The sequence below is a fragment of the Myxine glutinosa genome, chromosome 1 (assembly GCF_964187855.1).
Source record: "Myxine glutinosa chromosome 1, kmMyxGlut1.1, whole genome shotgun sequence".
NCBI classification, from domain to species: Eukaryota; Metazoa; Chordata; class Myxini; order Myxiniformes; family Myxinidae; genus Myxine; species Myxine glutinosa.
Window position 1 is genome coordinate 103,269,823 of NC_136261.1, and position 17,534 is coordinate 103,287,356.

The 17,534-nt window shown below is 47.8% G+C and overlaps 1 protein-coding gene across 1 annotated transcript in view; it reads left to right on the top strand.

Moving 5' to 3' along the window:
- LOC137426650 (ribosomal protein S6 kinase alpha-3-like) overlaps nucleotides 1-17,534 on the top strand; it is a 196,638-nt gene that overhangs the window by 106,029 nt on the left and 73,075 nt on the right. The window contains exons 14-15 of the mRNA XM_078775236.1: nucleotides 8,878-8,948; nucleotides 9,093-9,149. Coding sequence (XP_078631362.1) covers nucleotides 8,878-8,948; nucleotides 9,093-9,149 — 128 coding nt within the window. The remainder of the gene's footprint in view (nucleotides 1-8,877; nucleotides 8,949-9,092; nucleotides 9,150-17,534) is intronic.

Genomic DNA, 17,534 nt, shown 5'->3' on the forward strand with positions numbered 1-17,534 from the left:
CCAATAATCAGCAAGATGGAATCGATCATCACTTCTGACATCAAATCCTTCCTCTTCTCCAATGGCTTGATCTCTGATCATCAATTTGGATTCAGACCAGGTCACTCTACTCTGGACATGCTGCTTCTGCTGTCTCAACATGGATGGAGGTCCTCAATGCCAAACAGGAAGTCCGAGTGGTCTCCCTTGACACTTCCTGTGCCTTCGATACGGTCTGGCACCTCGCTCTGCTCAAGAAACTCTCCTCCTGTGGTATCCATGGAAACCTCCACGCATGGCTTACGGACTTCCTCTCAGTTTGCAGTCAACATGTGGCCCTGAATGGAATTCTCTCATCTCCCCCTTCCTGTCCAGGCTGGAGTTCCTCAGGGCAGTGTTCTGGGCCCTGTGCTTTTTCTGATCTTCATTAATGATCTCTCTGCTTCCACATCTCTTTGCTGATGACTCCACTCTCTGCCGCTGCATATCTCCACCCTCATATCTCCAGGCTGCAGCCTCTTCACTCTCAGCAAACCTGGATAAAATCACAAACTGGTCAAACAAGTGGAACATGTATTTCAAACCTGACAAATCTCACACTCTCACTATGTCTCTCCGAAAAGACCATCTGGACAACCCTCCCATCTACTTTCTCAGCAATCTTCTCAAAGAAGTTCAGTCACTCAAGCTTTTGGGACACACTATCTGCCATGACCTTTCCTTGGAAAACCACATTTCCAAGCTGGCCTCCAAAGCCAATCGCCGACTGGGCATCCTCCGTCGTGCGAAGTCCTTCCTGTGCACTTCTGAGCTCCTCACCACATACAAAGCTTTCATCCGCAGCTCAATGGAATAATGTTCTCCCCTCTGTGCTGGTGCTCCTGCCTCCCACCTAGCCCGGCATCACGCGGTTGAAACAAAAGCATTCAGAATCATTGGCATCTCCTGCGATGAAGCTGATTCTGAGGGCCTTTCACTCGCTCACCGCAGTCAGGTTGGTGGTCTTTCTGTCTTCTACCGACTGCTCTCCGGCCTTGCTCCCCCTGCTCTGTCTGTGCACTGTGCTCTGTCCCCCAAATATTGCTGCAGGTCGCACAAGATCTGAGAGCAACCCTCTTCTGGTGAAGCTGCCAAAATCCAGACACTCTGCTCACCTTCACTCTTTCATTCCTCTTTTCTCCAGCCTGTGGAACAAACTCCCACACTCTCTTCTATCCATCTCCTCCCTCCAAGTCTTTAAAACAGCTGTTCACCACCATGTCTTATCCAAAACCTTGAACTTTTCTTATCCAAAACCCCCATCCAAAACCTTGATCTTTTCTGCCCCTGTTGATGCACCCCCAAGTCCACCTTTTTCAATCTCTGAATTCATTCCTGAAATGCCTAGTAGTGTCCACTTGTTTTATACCATGCATCCCTCCGCCCTCCCCCCAGCCCTCTCCCTTCCACAGATCTGCAGACGTCCCTGTTCTCCACTTTTGTTGTGCTTGTGTGCTTTCCTATGTCTTTCCCCTCTTGTCCTCCCGCTCCCTTTATTGTATGCTTTATGTGTCCGTGCATGTTTTCGTGTTTGATGTGTTAGCTCTCACATGAGCCTCGATTCTGTATACCAAAAAAAATTTAAAAATACAGGTGGTGCACCATGCATCTCATGTCACCCTCCATCCTTTCCTCAATATTTTTTCTTTCCCCATGTACCCTCTTTTCATTCTCCCCTTCACTTTCCAGTGTCCTGTGTTTACTCTCTTTCTCTCTCTCTCTCTCTCTCTCTCTCTCTCTCTCTCTCTCTCTCTCTCTCTCTCTCTCTCTCTCTCTCTCTCTCTCTTTCTCTTTCTCTTTCTCTTTCTCTTTCTCTTTCTCTTTCTCTTCTCTTCCTCTTCCTCTTTCTCTTTCTCTTTCTCTTTCTCTTTCTCTTTCTCTTTCTCTTTCTCTTTCTCTTTCTCTTTCTCTTTTTCTCTCTTTCTCTTTCTCTTTCTCTTTCTCTTTCTCTTTCTCTTTCTCTCTCTCTCTCTCTCTCTCTCTCTCTCTCTCTCTCTCTGTCTCTCTTTCTCTCTTTCTCTCTCTCTCTTCTCTCTCTCTTCTCTCTTTCTCTCTTTCTCTCTTTCTCTCTTTCTCTCTTTCTCTCTCTCTCGCGCCCCCTGCAGGCCGTTTGTGTTGGGCATGGCGTCATGGCTGCTGTGAGCAACTGCTCTGTGTTTTGGTGAGTCCGTTGTGAGTTTTCCCCTCCCTCTCCTGCCCTCCCCTGCCCCCCTCCCTCTCCTTTCCCATCCTGTGTGCTTCGGCATCGTGTTTTCATCCGTTCTGCACCCTTGTCTTCGAGAGAGAGAGAGGATTGCGAGTGGGCCCATTTTGGGTGCGGCCTACTGGCTTTGACGGCGCTTTGTAAGCCATTTTTGTGCTTATAATGCACGTTTATTATTTACTTTAGTTCAATTATTTAGGTTTGATACCTTCTTGTCCGCTTCGGACAAGGGGGGGGGGGGGGGGGGAGGTTGGAAATTTCGCTGGTATGGCGAATGTACGCTCTCGTTACGAGGCGTTCGAAAATTTAACGCGTAAGCATGCATTCGCATGTGTTCCGCCTGAAGGAGCTCCTACTGAGGACATTATCCTTGCCGTGGGATCCATCATAGAAGACGGTAATGTTCGAGCGGCATCACGTATGAACCAGAAATTTGTTGTCTTCGTGTCAGAAGAAAAGCTCGTTCATGACGTCGTTAGTACCGGTCTAACCATAAAAGGGGGTCATTATATTACGGTATCCCCTATGGATACGCTGGCGACCAAGATAACAAAATCCAACGTTCCACCATTCATGCCAGGCGAGAAACTCCTATCCGTTCTGTCTCGTTACGGTAAAATTGTCTCCCGAATCTCAATGATTCCGCTCGGGTGTCGCAGCGATCGTGTCAAGCACGTAATGAGCTTTAGGAGGCAAGTGTACATGATTCTCCCGGATCGCGGAGCTGAGACAGGTTTAAATATATCCTTTAAAGTATCGTTGGACGATCGGGAATACCACATGTATCGGGAATACCTCAGCCTCCTTAACATGCTTTAATTGTGGAGAATTCGGACACGTTAAAATATTCTGTCCTAAGGCCTCTTGTCCGAAGTGTGGTGAACCGGGACATAACGAAAGGGATTGTAAAAAGGCCAATCCCCCCACCGCGCCTTCTGACACCCCGACCGTGCTCGCTGACACCCGGACCGTATCCCTTGTTACCCCTACCGTACCTTCCGTCACCCGGACCGTATCTCCTGTCACCCCTACCGTACCTTCCGTCACCCAGTCCATACCCTCTGACACCCTGACCGCACCTTCGGACGCCCCGACCGTACCTTCTGACGCCCCGACCGTACCTTCTGACACCCCGACCGTACCTTCTGGCACCCCGACCGTACCTTCTGACACCCCGGCCGTACTCTTTGACCCCCCGATCGTACCTTCTGACACCCCGACCGTACCTTCTGACACCCCGACCGTACCTTCTGACACCCCGACCGTACCTTCTGACACCCCGACCGTACCTTCTGACACCCCGACCGTACCTTCTGACACCCCGACCGTACCTTCTGACACCCCGACCGTACCTTCTGACACCCCGACCGTACCTTCTGACACCCCGACTGAGTCGTCTGACACACCGGTGCTTTCCGATTCCAATGTGATGACACCCACCGATGTGACTGACACAACTAGCATTGCCCCCTTTCCCGAACCCATGAACAAAGAATCCATAGTGTATTCTAAAAAGCGAAGAGCACCAGTGCCAAGCAATTTCGCTGGTGCGGCAAAGAAGGCGGTCATGGGCGGCACCATTCCCGGTGCACATGCGTCCGAGTGTCCCTCTGACATCCCCTCACTAACTGAGTACATGAATACCATTGTCAATGACACCAGCGAGTCTCATGATGTAAATGAGCCGAAAAATAAAATTTGTACCTCTCACCTGGAAGTTGCCGAGTGTGAAACATCCAGTGAAAGTATTACCATTTCCGAGCTGGGAAATGTTTTTCCGCTTGTCCCCCCTTTAAATACCGAGCAGATAATGGATTCAATAAACGTTCCCACTGTACAAACGGGGCAGGTAAATCTGAGTTTGCTGGGATCTCAAACCCAAGCTCCAACCCCAGATACAAATATCCACCAAAGTGTTAACGAGTGCTCTCGGGAACACCTTGGGAAACTTGTGAAGGTGCCTCCAGACAAGACCGCGGGGGCAGCGGGTAATACCCCAGAACCTGACGACATGTTATCTGACGTGTCTGAGTCCGAGGATGACATTGAGGCAACCGAGCTGTCACAAGCGATGACAGGTCACTCACAGGTACCCCCTCAACTCATTTTTACCTTCCTTAACGAAACGTTTCGTCACCACAACATTGTAATTAAAGACTATTTCCCTGACTTGGCAGCATTCATTTGCACCGCAAAGTCAATAATCAAAGCACATGAGGATTTTGACCTGACGAAATCTCAATTCCACAGATTAAGAAAGTTTGTTACCCGAGCAGGTACGGAGTGTTCCCAAGCACAGGGCGATTTCATTAACACGGAATGAAAAACATTTCCTTTGTGACCTTAAATATGAATGGTGGGGGTGCAAGTCACCTCCATCAGGCCCAAGTTAAAAACTTGTTTGATCGTAAAAAGGCAAATGTTCTTTTACTGCAAGAGACCCACAATCACACCTAACGTGGAACATGACTGGTGCCAAACTTTCAAAGGACAATGCTATTTTAGCAATCTGTCAGCCTCATCTGCTGGGGTTGGGTTTTTTCTAAAGCCAGGTCTAGCTTTCGAATCTTGCTATTTTCAGGAAGTCATAAAAGGCCGGCTTATTTCCCTTCAGCTCGTACACCAAAACTTCCGCTGCACCATTTTCAATGTGTACGCACCTAGTGAGAGCAGGGACCGAAAGGCCTTCTTCACCTCCATGGTAAACCACCTGAAATCAGTTGATCTCGACCAATGTGTGTGCATTGGTGGTGACTTTAATTGCACCTTTGTCCCTTCGAAGGACAGAAACTCTGCAGAACCCCACCCCGAGTCCCATGCGGACCTATCCCGTTTCTTTAAGACGGCCGGTCTACTGGATGTTTGGCGATTGCATCACCCCAACATTGCCCAGTATACCTGGTGTTGATGTGCCAATGGCCAGGTGTCTTCGGCAAGACTCGACCGCTGGTACATTAATGTACCCTTTAGGAACGTCGCGGTCTCTTCAGGTTGTTTTCCGTCATTGTTTTCAGACCACCATATGGTAACCTTAGATCTTTCTTTTCCTCGACCCACATACAGAAATAGTTACTGGAAGTTTAACGTTAAACTTTTAGAAGATAGTTTATTTACAGACGCCTTTCGTGATTTCTGGGCTGAAATTAGTACTAAAAAATCTTCTTCTCCTCAATTAGTCTTTGGTGGGACAACCTAAAGGCCCAAATTCGAGTATTTTGTCAACAATTTAATTCGCACTGCACCAATGTAAAACATATCACGATGGCTTGCTTAGAAGCAGACATCTTAAGGTTAGAGGGCAAGTTGGCCAATGAGAGCAACCCAGTGAACTATCGGTTGCTACTCGAGAAGAAGGCCCAATTAAGGGATTTGATCCATGAAAAAGCAGCGGGCACACTGGTCAGGCTAAGAATACAGAATATAAAGGTTTCAGATACCCCAACTAAGTCTTTCTTTCACCTAGAAACTGTAGAGAAACCAGCATGACTTATATCTTCGGTTTTGGACCCAGGGGGGAACATCCTAACAAATCCAAGTGATATAAGATTAAATGTAATAGATTTCTTTTCTGATCTTTTCAAGGCCAAAACAGTTTCTCACGAAATGATGTATGTTTTGACCTCTCATCTTCCTTCTGTGGCTGAGGCCCAACGTCTGGAACTAGATGCTCCAATTACCCTTCCAGAGCTAACCGGTGCACTTGTTGAAATGGAGTCGGGAAAGGCCCCTGGCACCGATGGCCTACCCGCCGATTTTTTTTTGGCATTGTGGGACATTTTGGGCCCAGAGCTGCTCAACGTTCTGGATGCGTCTTTTATCCAGAGAATTACCGCTCAGTCTTAGAAGAGCAGTACTCTGCCTGCTACCCCAGACTGGCGATCTCCGACACCTGTCAAATTGGCGTCCGATCTCTTTGTTGTGCACGGATTACAAACTGTTTTCCAAGGTCCTTGCGAACCGGTTGAAGACAGTTATTGGGGACCTGGTGTCACCTGATCAAAGTTGCGGCATCCCTGGCAGATCCATCTTCGACAACATATTCCTAATCAGAGATTTGTTAACTGGTAAATGTGTCAAAGAGGATTTTGGATTGGTGTTTCTTGACCTTGAAAAGGCCTTTGATAGCATTGATCATGAGTTTTTGTGTCATGTGTTACAAGCTTGTGGGCTCGGTGCTAATTTTAGAGCCTACATAGCTTTGTTATATGCAAATATCTCCAGCTTGATCAAAGTTAACGAGTTTTGCCCACCCATTAAGGTTCAGAGAGGGGTAAGGCAAGGTTGTCCACTTTCAGGTCTATTATTTGCCCTCGCCTTGGAGCCTCTCTTAATCGCCCTCAGAAAGGATATCCCTGGACTTGTCCTTTCTCCAGGACACCCACCTTTGACCCTGTCTGCTTATGCCGACGACCTATGTGGTTCCCCTTTCCAAAGAATGACTTACCTGTGCCACCGTTATTACCACCACCTCCCCTTCCTGCAGAGCTAGTGTGGGCAAACGATGGCATCAAGTATTTGGGCGTCTTCCTCGGTCCTCCTCAGTATGCCCAGAACAATTTGGACAGGATCATTGACCAGGTAGATGGGCGTTTGAGCCGATGGAAAAGAGCTCTACCCCACCTTTCCTATAAGGGTCGCATGCTAGTTGTCAACAACCTCGTCACTACCCTTTTGTGGCACCGGTTCATCTGCCTGCAACCACCGGAGGTTTTGCTCCAAGCTATCCAGAGGAAACTGGTGGATTTTGTTTGGGGAGGCTACCACTGGCTTCGACCCAGCGCCATATGTTGTCCCTCGGCCGAGGGTGGTCATGGCCTCGTCGACGTGAAATGCCGCCTGTGGGCCTTCCGGCTCCGCTCCATCCAACGCTTGCTTTATGCAGAACACCTACCAGGAAAGCCCTTGGCCTGTTCCATTCTTCAACGAGCTGGGAGGCTCGGATACAGACAGGAACTTTTCCTGACCAACCTTCAACACGTCGATACATCTGTGCTTCCAGTCTTTTATCAGAGCCTCTTGAATGCTTGGCAGGGCGTTTCGATAAGTCGCCAAACAGACTCGTATGGCACTAACATGTATGCACACGAGCCTTTATTTTTCAACCCACTTTTCCTCGATATCCCGAGGAGTCGCGACTTCTGCCAGCATTTTATAGTGGCCATCATCCTGAAAGTGTGTCATCTCCGGCACGACTCTGGACAGGGATGGAAGCCTGCGAACGAGCTGGCGGACCTAACAGGTGTTCGGTCCAGGAGGCAAATCGGGAACATACTAAGAGCGGAGATCCGAAGGGGCCACCAGCTAGGCCTACATTGGACCCAGGACGCAGAGGTTGAGCCCACAGTTCCAAAATTAGTTGTGGCTTTTACCCCAAACGAGCTGCCCCCATGAGCGCAGGGTCAACCCCCTTCCATGCTATGAGCAGCAAGAGTATTTATAGGTCTTGTGTGAAACTTCTTCTTGGGGACCCACCTCTAGCTGGGGTTACCCGGTGGAAAGGACTCTTGCCTCCCGGTCCCCCCTCTGAGCCTTTATGGGATACAATGTATGCTGGTCTTATTTCTAAAAGAACAGGTGACCTTCAATGGCGTTTGGCCCACTGGATTGTTCCTTCAAATGCTGTCATTCGTTTTTTTTTCCCCCATTTCCGGCTGTTGCCCCTTTTGTCCGGTGAGGGAAGATTTGTTTCATGCTTTCATTAATTGTGAAAGACTTTCTCCTTTGTTTCATTGGTTAAATTTTATTTCCCATAGATTGCGGGTTACCTTTTCTTTGAAAGCTTACATCTTTGGCTTTCCTCCCAAAAAGGGAACCACATCTATTGTATTCGGGTTCCTAACCGCTACCGCTAAACTGGCCGTATACCTGTCGCGGAAGGCGAAGCTGGGAGGCAGACCCATGCAGGAATGCAGTATTATGGTGTTTTTTAGTTCGTTGGTGTCAGCAAGGCTCAAGCTTGAATTTGGCTGTGTCCAAACTGCAAACGACCTTGCAAATTTTGTTGCGACCTGGTGTGTTGGAGGGATTTGTGAGGTCCAAGATAACAAATTGTTAATTTCTGTATAATACAGTGCGGGTGTTTCTTATACACTGTTCCATGCTTCTCCTTGCCGGGTTTTTTCTCCCCCTGGTCTTGACCTACTCTTTCTTTCTTCCGTCTCTCCTCATGGTTGCAGATGCGATTGTAAATTTGTACATATAAAATTATGCCTAATTGCCTAGTTTAGAAATTATGCCTAGATTTTCTCCTCGTGTTTTTTTTGGTATTTGCACCTTTTCTGTTGCTTGGTTTGCAGTGCACTGATTGTTTTTTCCTTCCGGGATTTTACTGATTTTCCTGGATGAATTGCCTTTGGTGGTACTCTTGTTTTATGCTTTTATAATAACAAGAGTTTAAAAGTCAGTCTCTCTCTCTCTCTCTCTCTCTCTCTCTGTCTATCTGTCTCTCTCTCTCTCTCTCTTTCCCCTACTTGTGTCCAACTGTGGTCCTCTGTCACCTTGCTCTTCTATGACCTTTTTATCTTTATCATTTTGTGTTTATTTTAACAATTAAACATTCAAATCTTCAAAAACAAAACAACTTTTCCTCTACTCGTTTCTCAAAAATGAAGAATCTCATTGCGTTGCCCTTGTATGTTGCTCTTTGATGTGTGCAGGTTCACTCGCTTCCCAAATTCATCTTCTGAGGAAACGAACAGAAAGAGAGTTGTGGTGTCCCATGAAGCAGGTGAGCTGAAGTTGGTTTCAGCCTCAGTGTGATGTTTATGATGTGGTTTGAAATAGGACAGAAAGAATTGCACTCAAAATTGTAAAATCTTAACAACCACAATCTGTGTCCATGTTTGAATATTTCATCTCCTCCTCTCCCCAGATGGCTGACGCTGTTGAGTACATGCACTCCCAGAACATTGTGCACAGGGATATAAAGGTAACCAACTACACCAGTGCAGACCGTGATATGTTCCTCATAACACTGCAATGAAAACCATTTTTTGGTGGAGCAAAGGAAGGAATAGGAGTGGGGAGTGGAGGGTGTCGGAAAGAACAAAATTCATATTGTTGGGTGATGACCTACAATGGAGGAAAAGAGGGGGGGGGGCGATCTGTCACATATGGACCCTTTTGTGTTTATTACATTTAATGAGTTAAACTTGAAATATAAATGGAAAGTAAGATATTAAATTAAATACCCAATCCAGCTCGGTTGTTGTCTGTGTAAAAGACAGCCCCCACTGTTGGAATTTGTGTTTAATTTTGATATCTCTATTCATGGCGACATTGTGAAATGTTGTACATTTCCTCTTTGAAGGTTGCCCATTTTTCTGTTACTGATTGTTACTGAATTGGGTCATTTATCCCAATTTAAACCCACTCTCCTCAAACTCTCAAAATTTATCTTCATGACGTCTCATAACCTCATCCTACAATCTCAATCTTGTCTTCACAGAATCCAATTACACACACTATGTTATGGTCACTTGTCCATAAATGCTGTTCTTCCTCAACCTTCTCCACCATATTCAGAATAATGCCTTACTCACAAAAGTACCCGGCTTTGCCGGGTAACTGAGTTGCTTCCTGACGGGAATATGAAGAGAGTTGGGAGGAGAGGAGGGAGGGAGAAGGGGGGGGGGAGGGAAGAGAGGTGGGAAGGGAAGGGGTGGGAGAGGAGAGAGAGGAAAGGGGGAGCAGGAAGGGGAAGAGAGAGGAGGGAGGGTGGAGGAGAGAGAGAGAGAGAAAGGAGGATGGAGGGGGAAAAAGGGGAGAGAGGAGGGAAGGGGGGGGGAGCGAGGAGGGGTGCGGAAGTGAAGAGGGGGAGGAGCAGGGAGGAGAGAGAGAGAGAAGGGAAGGCGGAGTGTTGGTGGGGGAGGAGAGTGATGCCTCACCACACGATGCTACACAAAAACTCCGGTCAGGAGGGAGAGCGAGGAGAAGGGTGGGAGCGAGAGGTGGGTGGAAGGAGTGCGCAGTACTTTATAAGGAGGGAAGAGCAAAGAAGGGACAGAGATAGAGAGAGTGGGTGGTGTAGAAAAGGTTACGGGGAGAGGGGGAATTAGCAAAGAGAATGATAATGCACTGATAATGATAGGTTATGATGGCCGGAGACTCTTAATCTGAGCAGTCTTAACTTTGAACCGTTCTGACTGTTAAAAAGCGTTAATTTGTTCTCCGGGTGTCCTCGTACATCTCCGGGTGGACAGCTCTGATGGAGTACACCAAACACAAAAACTGCAACCACAAAGATTTACCTTAAGATAGTCTTCTATAAATGTGAAAATCAAGCAGCAAATCAGCGAAATATGGAACCCACTGAGAGCAGACAAAATGTCAACTTTACACTTGCATTGATACAGTTTGACAAGTCGGACGTTTGATTTGAGTTCCAACCACGACGTTTGATTTCGTGTTTTTTTAAATAAGCACATTTTTATAGGTATATCAATATAACTATCTATAAATACAATGAAAGTATATCGCACAAAAATGTTCGTCAATAAAAAAATGGGTATGTAAAAACAAAAAGGTAGCTCTGTGTACTGTAATGCCATGGCTTGCAGAAGCAGCCTGAATCTTCTATAAATGTGCAAATCACAGCGAGCAAACAAAATGTTAGACTTTCACTTGCAAAGCTAGAGTTCAACACAGTGGAGTTCCAAACAAGATGTTTTTTTTTTTTAACAAGTGTATTTTTATCGTAGATATTTTAAGAGAACTACACAACAACAACAAGCATTTTAAGGCCATTTTCCCTGCAAGAGTGGGGGTTAGCCTTGCGGTCCCCATGACAATCTTCTCTATTTTGCCTGATTTTCTGCATCTCCCCTTTGTTAACCTCCTTGCCCGCATTTCTTCTTCGACCATCTTTAGCCAAGTCTTTCTCGGTCTTCCCCGTCCTCTACTTCCTTCTACATTCATTTCCATCACTCTTCTCAACCAGTCACTTTCATCCTTCCTCAACACATGACCAAACCATCTCAAACTGTTTCTCTTCACAGCATCCATCACAGGCTCTATTCCCATCATCTTCCGCAATTCATCATTTGTCTTCCTCTCTCTCAACGATACTCCACACATCCACCGAACCATCCGCATTTCCACCCTTTCCAGCCTTCGTTGCTGCTCTACGTTCATTACCGATGTCTCGCTCCCATAAATCACAACACTTTTCACACATGCAGCATACACCTTTCCCTTCAGCTTCAACGACACTCCCCTCCTCGTCAGCACGCCACTCAGTTCCCGAAACGTCTTCCATGAAGACATCTCACTCGAGCAACCGTTGCTGAGTCTGATCCACCTTCTCCATTCAGCTTGTCTCCAAGGTAACAAAATGTTTTCACACCTTCCAGTTTCATGCCGTCTCCAAGATCCAACTCAACATTTCCTCCATCTGCAGCTCCCTCTGTGCACACCTTATACTTGAATGTAGCTGCCACACTGGTTAATGACCCTCTCAAACCACTACATTTTTGATGAACCCACTCAGCGCAAGGGTACACACAATTCAAGGCAATGCAACATGAGGAGCACGGGAGAGCGAGCGGAGAAAGCTAGTCCCTAACCGTTCGTACCCCCCTCCCCCCCCCCCATGTCAGCCGACACTACCCTTGCCCCTCGCCGTATTTACAATTTACAAATTCGTCACTATGTCTTGTCTTTTCTATCCCCCCTCTACTCCAAATTCGTTATCCAATCCCTCCCAAGAAGGAAGAGGTGGAATATCACACAATGTCACTCTCACGTTGAGATGCGTCTTACATTCCAAACATTTGCAAAACCTGGTGTGGAGTCCTGTCTCCTTGGTGAGTGGATGCGGATGGTGCGAAGTGATTTCTCATACTAACTATACTCTAATTGACATTAACTCACTTACACTACCCGGGGTCATGCCCTGCCACTTGGCATCTTTAAACTATGTGGTTCTAAAAACCAATTCCCATTGACACCCTGTGGTGCCCTACCAATATTGGGTCTCACTCCCCCAATTTTTATATCTGTGCCTTTGCACAATTTTGGGGCTGGGTCATGTGGCTCTACCAGCAGGTCTACCTACCTGCGCACCTCGGCCACTGAAGTCGCCACCCGAGCTTACCATGCTCCTTACAACTACCCTAAATCGGGGAAGGCCCCTCCTGGCTCTCTCACCCTTCTGATGCCCTCTCTGGCATTGGGCTACCCGGGTCCTCTCCTAGGATCCTCGGGCCCCACTGAAACCTACTCTGACTCTAACTGGCTCCCAGAACCAACCTGCGGCCTCAACTGGCCGACAGACTACCAGTGGCAGAGTGCCCGAATAACCATACTCACCAATTATGCCCACACGCCCAGCCATTTCCACAGACTCACGCACCCATCCAAGCAATACTTTGCTACTATCTGCACCACAGATGTCAATATCCAAACAATTTACCTAAACCCTCTACCTAACTTTAAACTACCCTCCCCGGGTATTCGTGAAGGGGTCCATTTTCCTCCATCCACTCCTTCGCATCATGCACTCCACAACACTCATTCCACACCATTCACTCCACACCATTTATTCCACACACCTGTTCTCCACTTGCACCCCATGCAAGCCCATTCACTCAACACAATTACACATGTCCTCAATACACCACTCATACACTTCCTCGGGTCATCCCCGACCAATTCCTCATTTGCACAAGTTCATCCACAACCAATTTCATTCAATTCCTCATTTGCGCCTAAAGATTATCCTCACACACAATTTCTCCACACACACAGCATCATCTAACTAACTATTTCCCCTAATACTCGTGCTTTCCCCGTCTTCCCTTACACGAAGCACTTCCCTCGTCATTATCATCCATCTCATCTCTCTACGGCCCCTCTACCGGTACAAATGTCACTACTTAGATCTCATGTCTCCTAAAGTCATTTCTAAATCCCTAACAATATCCTAGCCCGCCTTCGGCTAGCTTTCACTGACATCCCCATAAACTATAGCTCATGTGCCCCACTTTGAATGGTAAAGCTACCATTCGCCATCACTATTTCTATTCGTCCACTACACTCAAGCCTCTCGGGGTGGAAATACATTTTCACCGCTCGGCCTCGAAAAGCCGAGCAATGCATGCGGGTGGTTGGTCTCCTGTAGGTTGGGTCCGTCCGGCATTTCCGATTCTGGGGAGGAGGCATGTTTGGGCCGAGGTTCCAGGCGCCATCTCTGCGCGGAGCCTTTCGGTCTCCGGCACGATGGCCCAACCTCCCCCGGCCGGAGCACCGCGCCCGCCAGGGGGCGAAGGTCCGACCTCGCCTACCCTACCCCCCCTTGAATCGTGCCGTTTGCCTTTTTCACCACGGCACCGACCATACAGGGCGGGGCCCGGCACGAATCGTGCACGCCACTGCGGCAACGATCCCCACTGGCCCCCGCAGCACACAAAGCGCACCACGCCCCGACAGCTCGCGTCAGCTGTTCGTCGCCCGAAACGCTAACCCGGTCTGCGTCGATGCTCGAATCGCATTCTCACACCACGCGACCCTTTCCATACTCACAAAACGCGGCGCTCCAGCGCCACCCATACACTCCCTCACTGCACTCTCCTGTGCACACTCTTCTCTTGCACACTCAGGTGCACACCACTCAGGCGCACTCATGCCGCTCACACATTCCATTATCACACACTCCTCTGTTACACACTCCGTAACACACTTGGCCACCGCACACCCTCGCGTACACTCTCCCGTTACGTATTCCGTAACAACCATGGATGTGCACTCTTTTGCTGCACACCCAATCACGCGCTCTGGTGTGCACTCCCGCACCCTCTCCTCGGCCATCGCACACTCTGTATCACACTCCGTTCCACACATACACTCCATTGTGCATTCTTCTTCACACCCTGTAACACACTCGCGCTTCGGTGCCGTTCGCACCCGCGCGCCATTCACCTTCACACAGCGCACCACAAACCTTCCACGAGCGCCCGGGTGATGTCGCGATCCCAAGCGCGCGAAAAATCTTTTCCCGCCACCCACTTTCGCGCCAAACCTTTTCGTGCCATACACAACCCTACTCACCTTCGGGATTCTCTTCTCCTCCCGCACCTGCAAACTTCCATTTTGGTTAGGCAGCATGACATCACAATGCGAATGCAGACTTTGAGTACATTCCATTTCTTTCTTCGATTCAATCTCTAATCCTGCCGTCTCTTCAGCCTCAATTTCAATTATACATATTTCATTTTCTTTTTCTAGCCCAAGGACCACCGGCGCGCTTAAAATTTTCTCTTCTAATTCAGCGGCCATCGGCTTTTCTATACTCCGTGTCGCGATTTGTACCCCGGTCCACTTAACTGTGCTTTGTTCAACCTCGCTTTCCCCACGTTCCTCAAGTCGCGCTACCCCATCGCGTTCCAATGCGACTTTCCCGCTCGACCTGCGCCTCATGTCAATCCCCATCTTTTTTATTAACTCCCTTCGGGTGTCCATTCTGCTTTCCAGCCCGTTTTTTACCTTTTCTAATTGATCCCCCATCTTGTTTTTCAACCCAGTTATTTCCCGGGTAGATTTGTCCCCCATTTCCTTCAATTGGTCCCCCATTTTGTTTTCCAAATTATTTAACCCGTCTTTCATTTCTTTCATTTGGCCACCCATTTTGTTTTCCAAATTATTTAACCCGTCTTTCATTTTTTTCGTTTGATTATCCATTTGCCCACTCATCGCATCCATTTTATGGTCCGATTTTACCATATAGGCCCATATTTGTGCCATAAATAGGTTCTTGTCCATTGGCACCGCGGGCTCGGCTACCACGGCCATGTGCACGGCGCCGCCATTTTCTTCACCTGCCACCCCTACTGCTGCACCCTCATCAATGCTCTCCTCCATTTCTCCCAATTCTTCCCGGGGGTCCTCGATTGATTCTAACTCCTCCTCTATCTCCTCATTCGCCCCCACCATATCCGACTGTCTTGGTTATCCATGGCACAATTTTAATTTGGATTGTAATGATTAAATTTCGGCCGCTCATAATTTTGAGTGCGTTAGGCGCACCTCGGGTCCAATCCCACTCCCCTGACACCAAATATTGTAGATCTCAGCATCGGCCTTTCCCCTTACCAAGGGGGGATTATTCCCCTTGTCTTTTACGAGCTGACGGGACCCGGGACCGATGACGTCCTTCCCGGACAGCGTTAGGTAGGGTTTTAGGACTAGGGATTCGCTATTACCGAAGTACTAACGCCGCCCAGAAACGAGGAAATAAGCCCCGCCCGAATCACGGGTGTTAGTCTAAACGCCGAGCGGTAGCGAGCCGTTAGCAATGACGAACCTGATCCAAGCGGTTCGTAATCGTGCCACGCTTACCCAATGATGGAAATGACTGAAACGGTCGAATTTGGGAAGAAAAGGAATAACAGATTTTATTTACACTTTGTACAATAAGGAAGAAGAAGAATAATACACAGTACAGCCTTAAACAGTCTTAACTTATCCCTGGACAAACGGGCCCGTCACACTCAAACACACTCACACGGGGTTGCAGACGAACAGGTCGATGGTCCAGGAATGACGTCCGGGCAGCTCACTCCGGTCCCCAACTCGCACCGCGAAGGAGACGAACAAAGACGGCAGCGGCCAGGAGCTCTCCACGTATCGTTCGGCGTGCACGGGATTATTACGGGGTGAATGGCAGGCTGGCTTTTGCGGTTGCACTCGCGGCTCAGCCGCGTACGTAATAAGCGAATAGTTCGTGCTGGTTCAATAAACGCGAGCAATGCGCTTCTCCCTTCTCAACTCAGTGTCCTTTTCAACCAGTCCTCTTGATGCAGTTCTCACACACGAGTCCTTGCAAGTCCTTTGTAAGCGCCTCTCCCTTCTCATCTGTCAACTTCAACACCGCGCATCCCTTTCTCATCTGGGGTGGGGGCCTCGCGCCAAGGGTTTTATTGCCACGCCCTTGGCACTCTCTCGAACTCACCAGACATTTCTTGCCACGCCCTATCAAGCCATGCCCACCGACCTCTGGTTGGTTCTGACGCCTTCTGACGTGCTGCTTGTCGCGGCCACACCTCGACCCTCGCGCTCCGCCCCCTTTTCAGGCCTACCTCGTGGTTACCCGACTAGTTTCGAGCGAAACCAAGGGCAGCGAACGCTGCTGGCGGCCAAAGCGTAACAAACTTGAGGGATGCCAAATGGGGCGCGAGATCGAGTTTGCCCATGATGGAAATTGGAGGGCGGCCGCAAAATGAAAGGACCTAAGCTTATTATTTCTTTACACAATGCAGATGTTACTAGGGAAATGGCCTACTCTTGCACATACTATGACATAACTAATTCTAATGGGCCTACTTGTTGCTTGTGGACTAACTATGGGGGGCAAACTTTAAACCTTTAATGATGTTATATTTACACTCTCAAAACCGCAACAATATGCAATTCATCGTCTAGAGGGAATTTTATAAACAGATTGCAGGTACAATGGAGTGACACCCTATCCCATGGAAGTATGAATTAAGTTAATTCATACTTTCGCTTTCACCAATATTATTACTAGAATATGAGATCCGTCGCTACGCTGACGAAAATTCCAATCTTTGCTGCAATGGCTAATCTATGGGGGAAGAAAAAAAAAAAGGATTCCTGGGAGATCCTGCTCTCCGTGCAGGCATAACCAACATCACCTGTTGGCATTTGCAGTTTTGACACGCGTGTCCATGTACCCTTAAAACAAATAAAGGGGAAAAAAAATTTGGATCACAAATATTCCCCTGAGTTACCCGAATCCACCACAGTTGGATTTATTGAATTCCGTTAATCCGTTCTCAAGTTATAACACAACAGACAGACAGACAGACATGGCTCGTTTTATAAAATACAAGAATATAAGACCCATCGCTTTGCTGACGGAAATACCAGTCTTTGCTGTGATGGCTAATGTATGGGGAGAGGAAAAAAAGGATTGCTGGGAGATCCTGCTCCCCGTGCAGGATAACCAACGTCACGTGTTGGCATTTGCAGTTTTGACACGCGTGTCCATGTACCCATAAAAAAAAAAATTTGGATATACAAACATTCCCGGGAGTTACCCGAATCCACCGGAGTTATATCTATTGAAATCCGTTAATCCGTTCTCAAGTGAAAACACCACAAACAGACAGACACGGCTTTTGGAATATAGATTTTTTTAGTTCAATTAAAAAAAACCCCCCAGAAGGAGAATGATAGCCTTGCTTGAATAAATGAATATACTGTATACACTTAGTTATAAGAATCACTCAATGTGGTAAATTTTGTCAGATTTCACTCCAGATTTGGACATTTATTTAGTCTACAGCAGTGGTTCTTA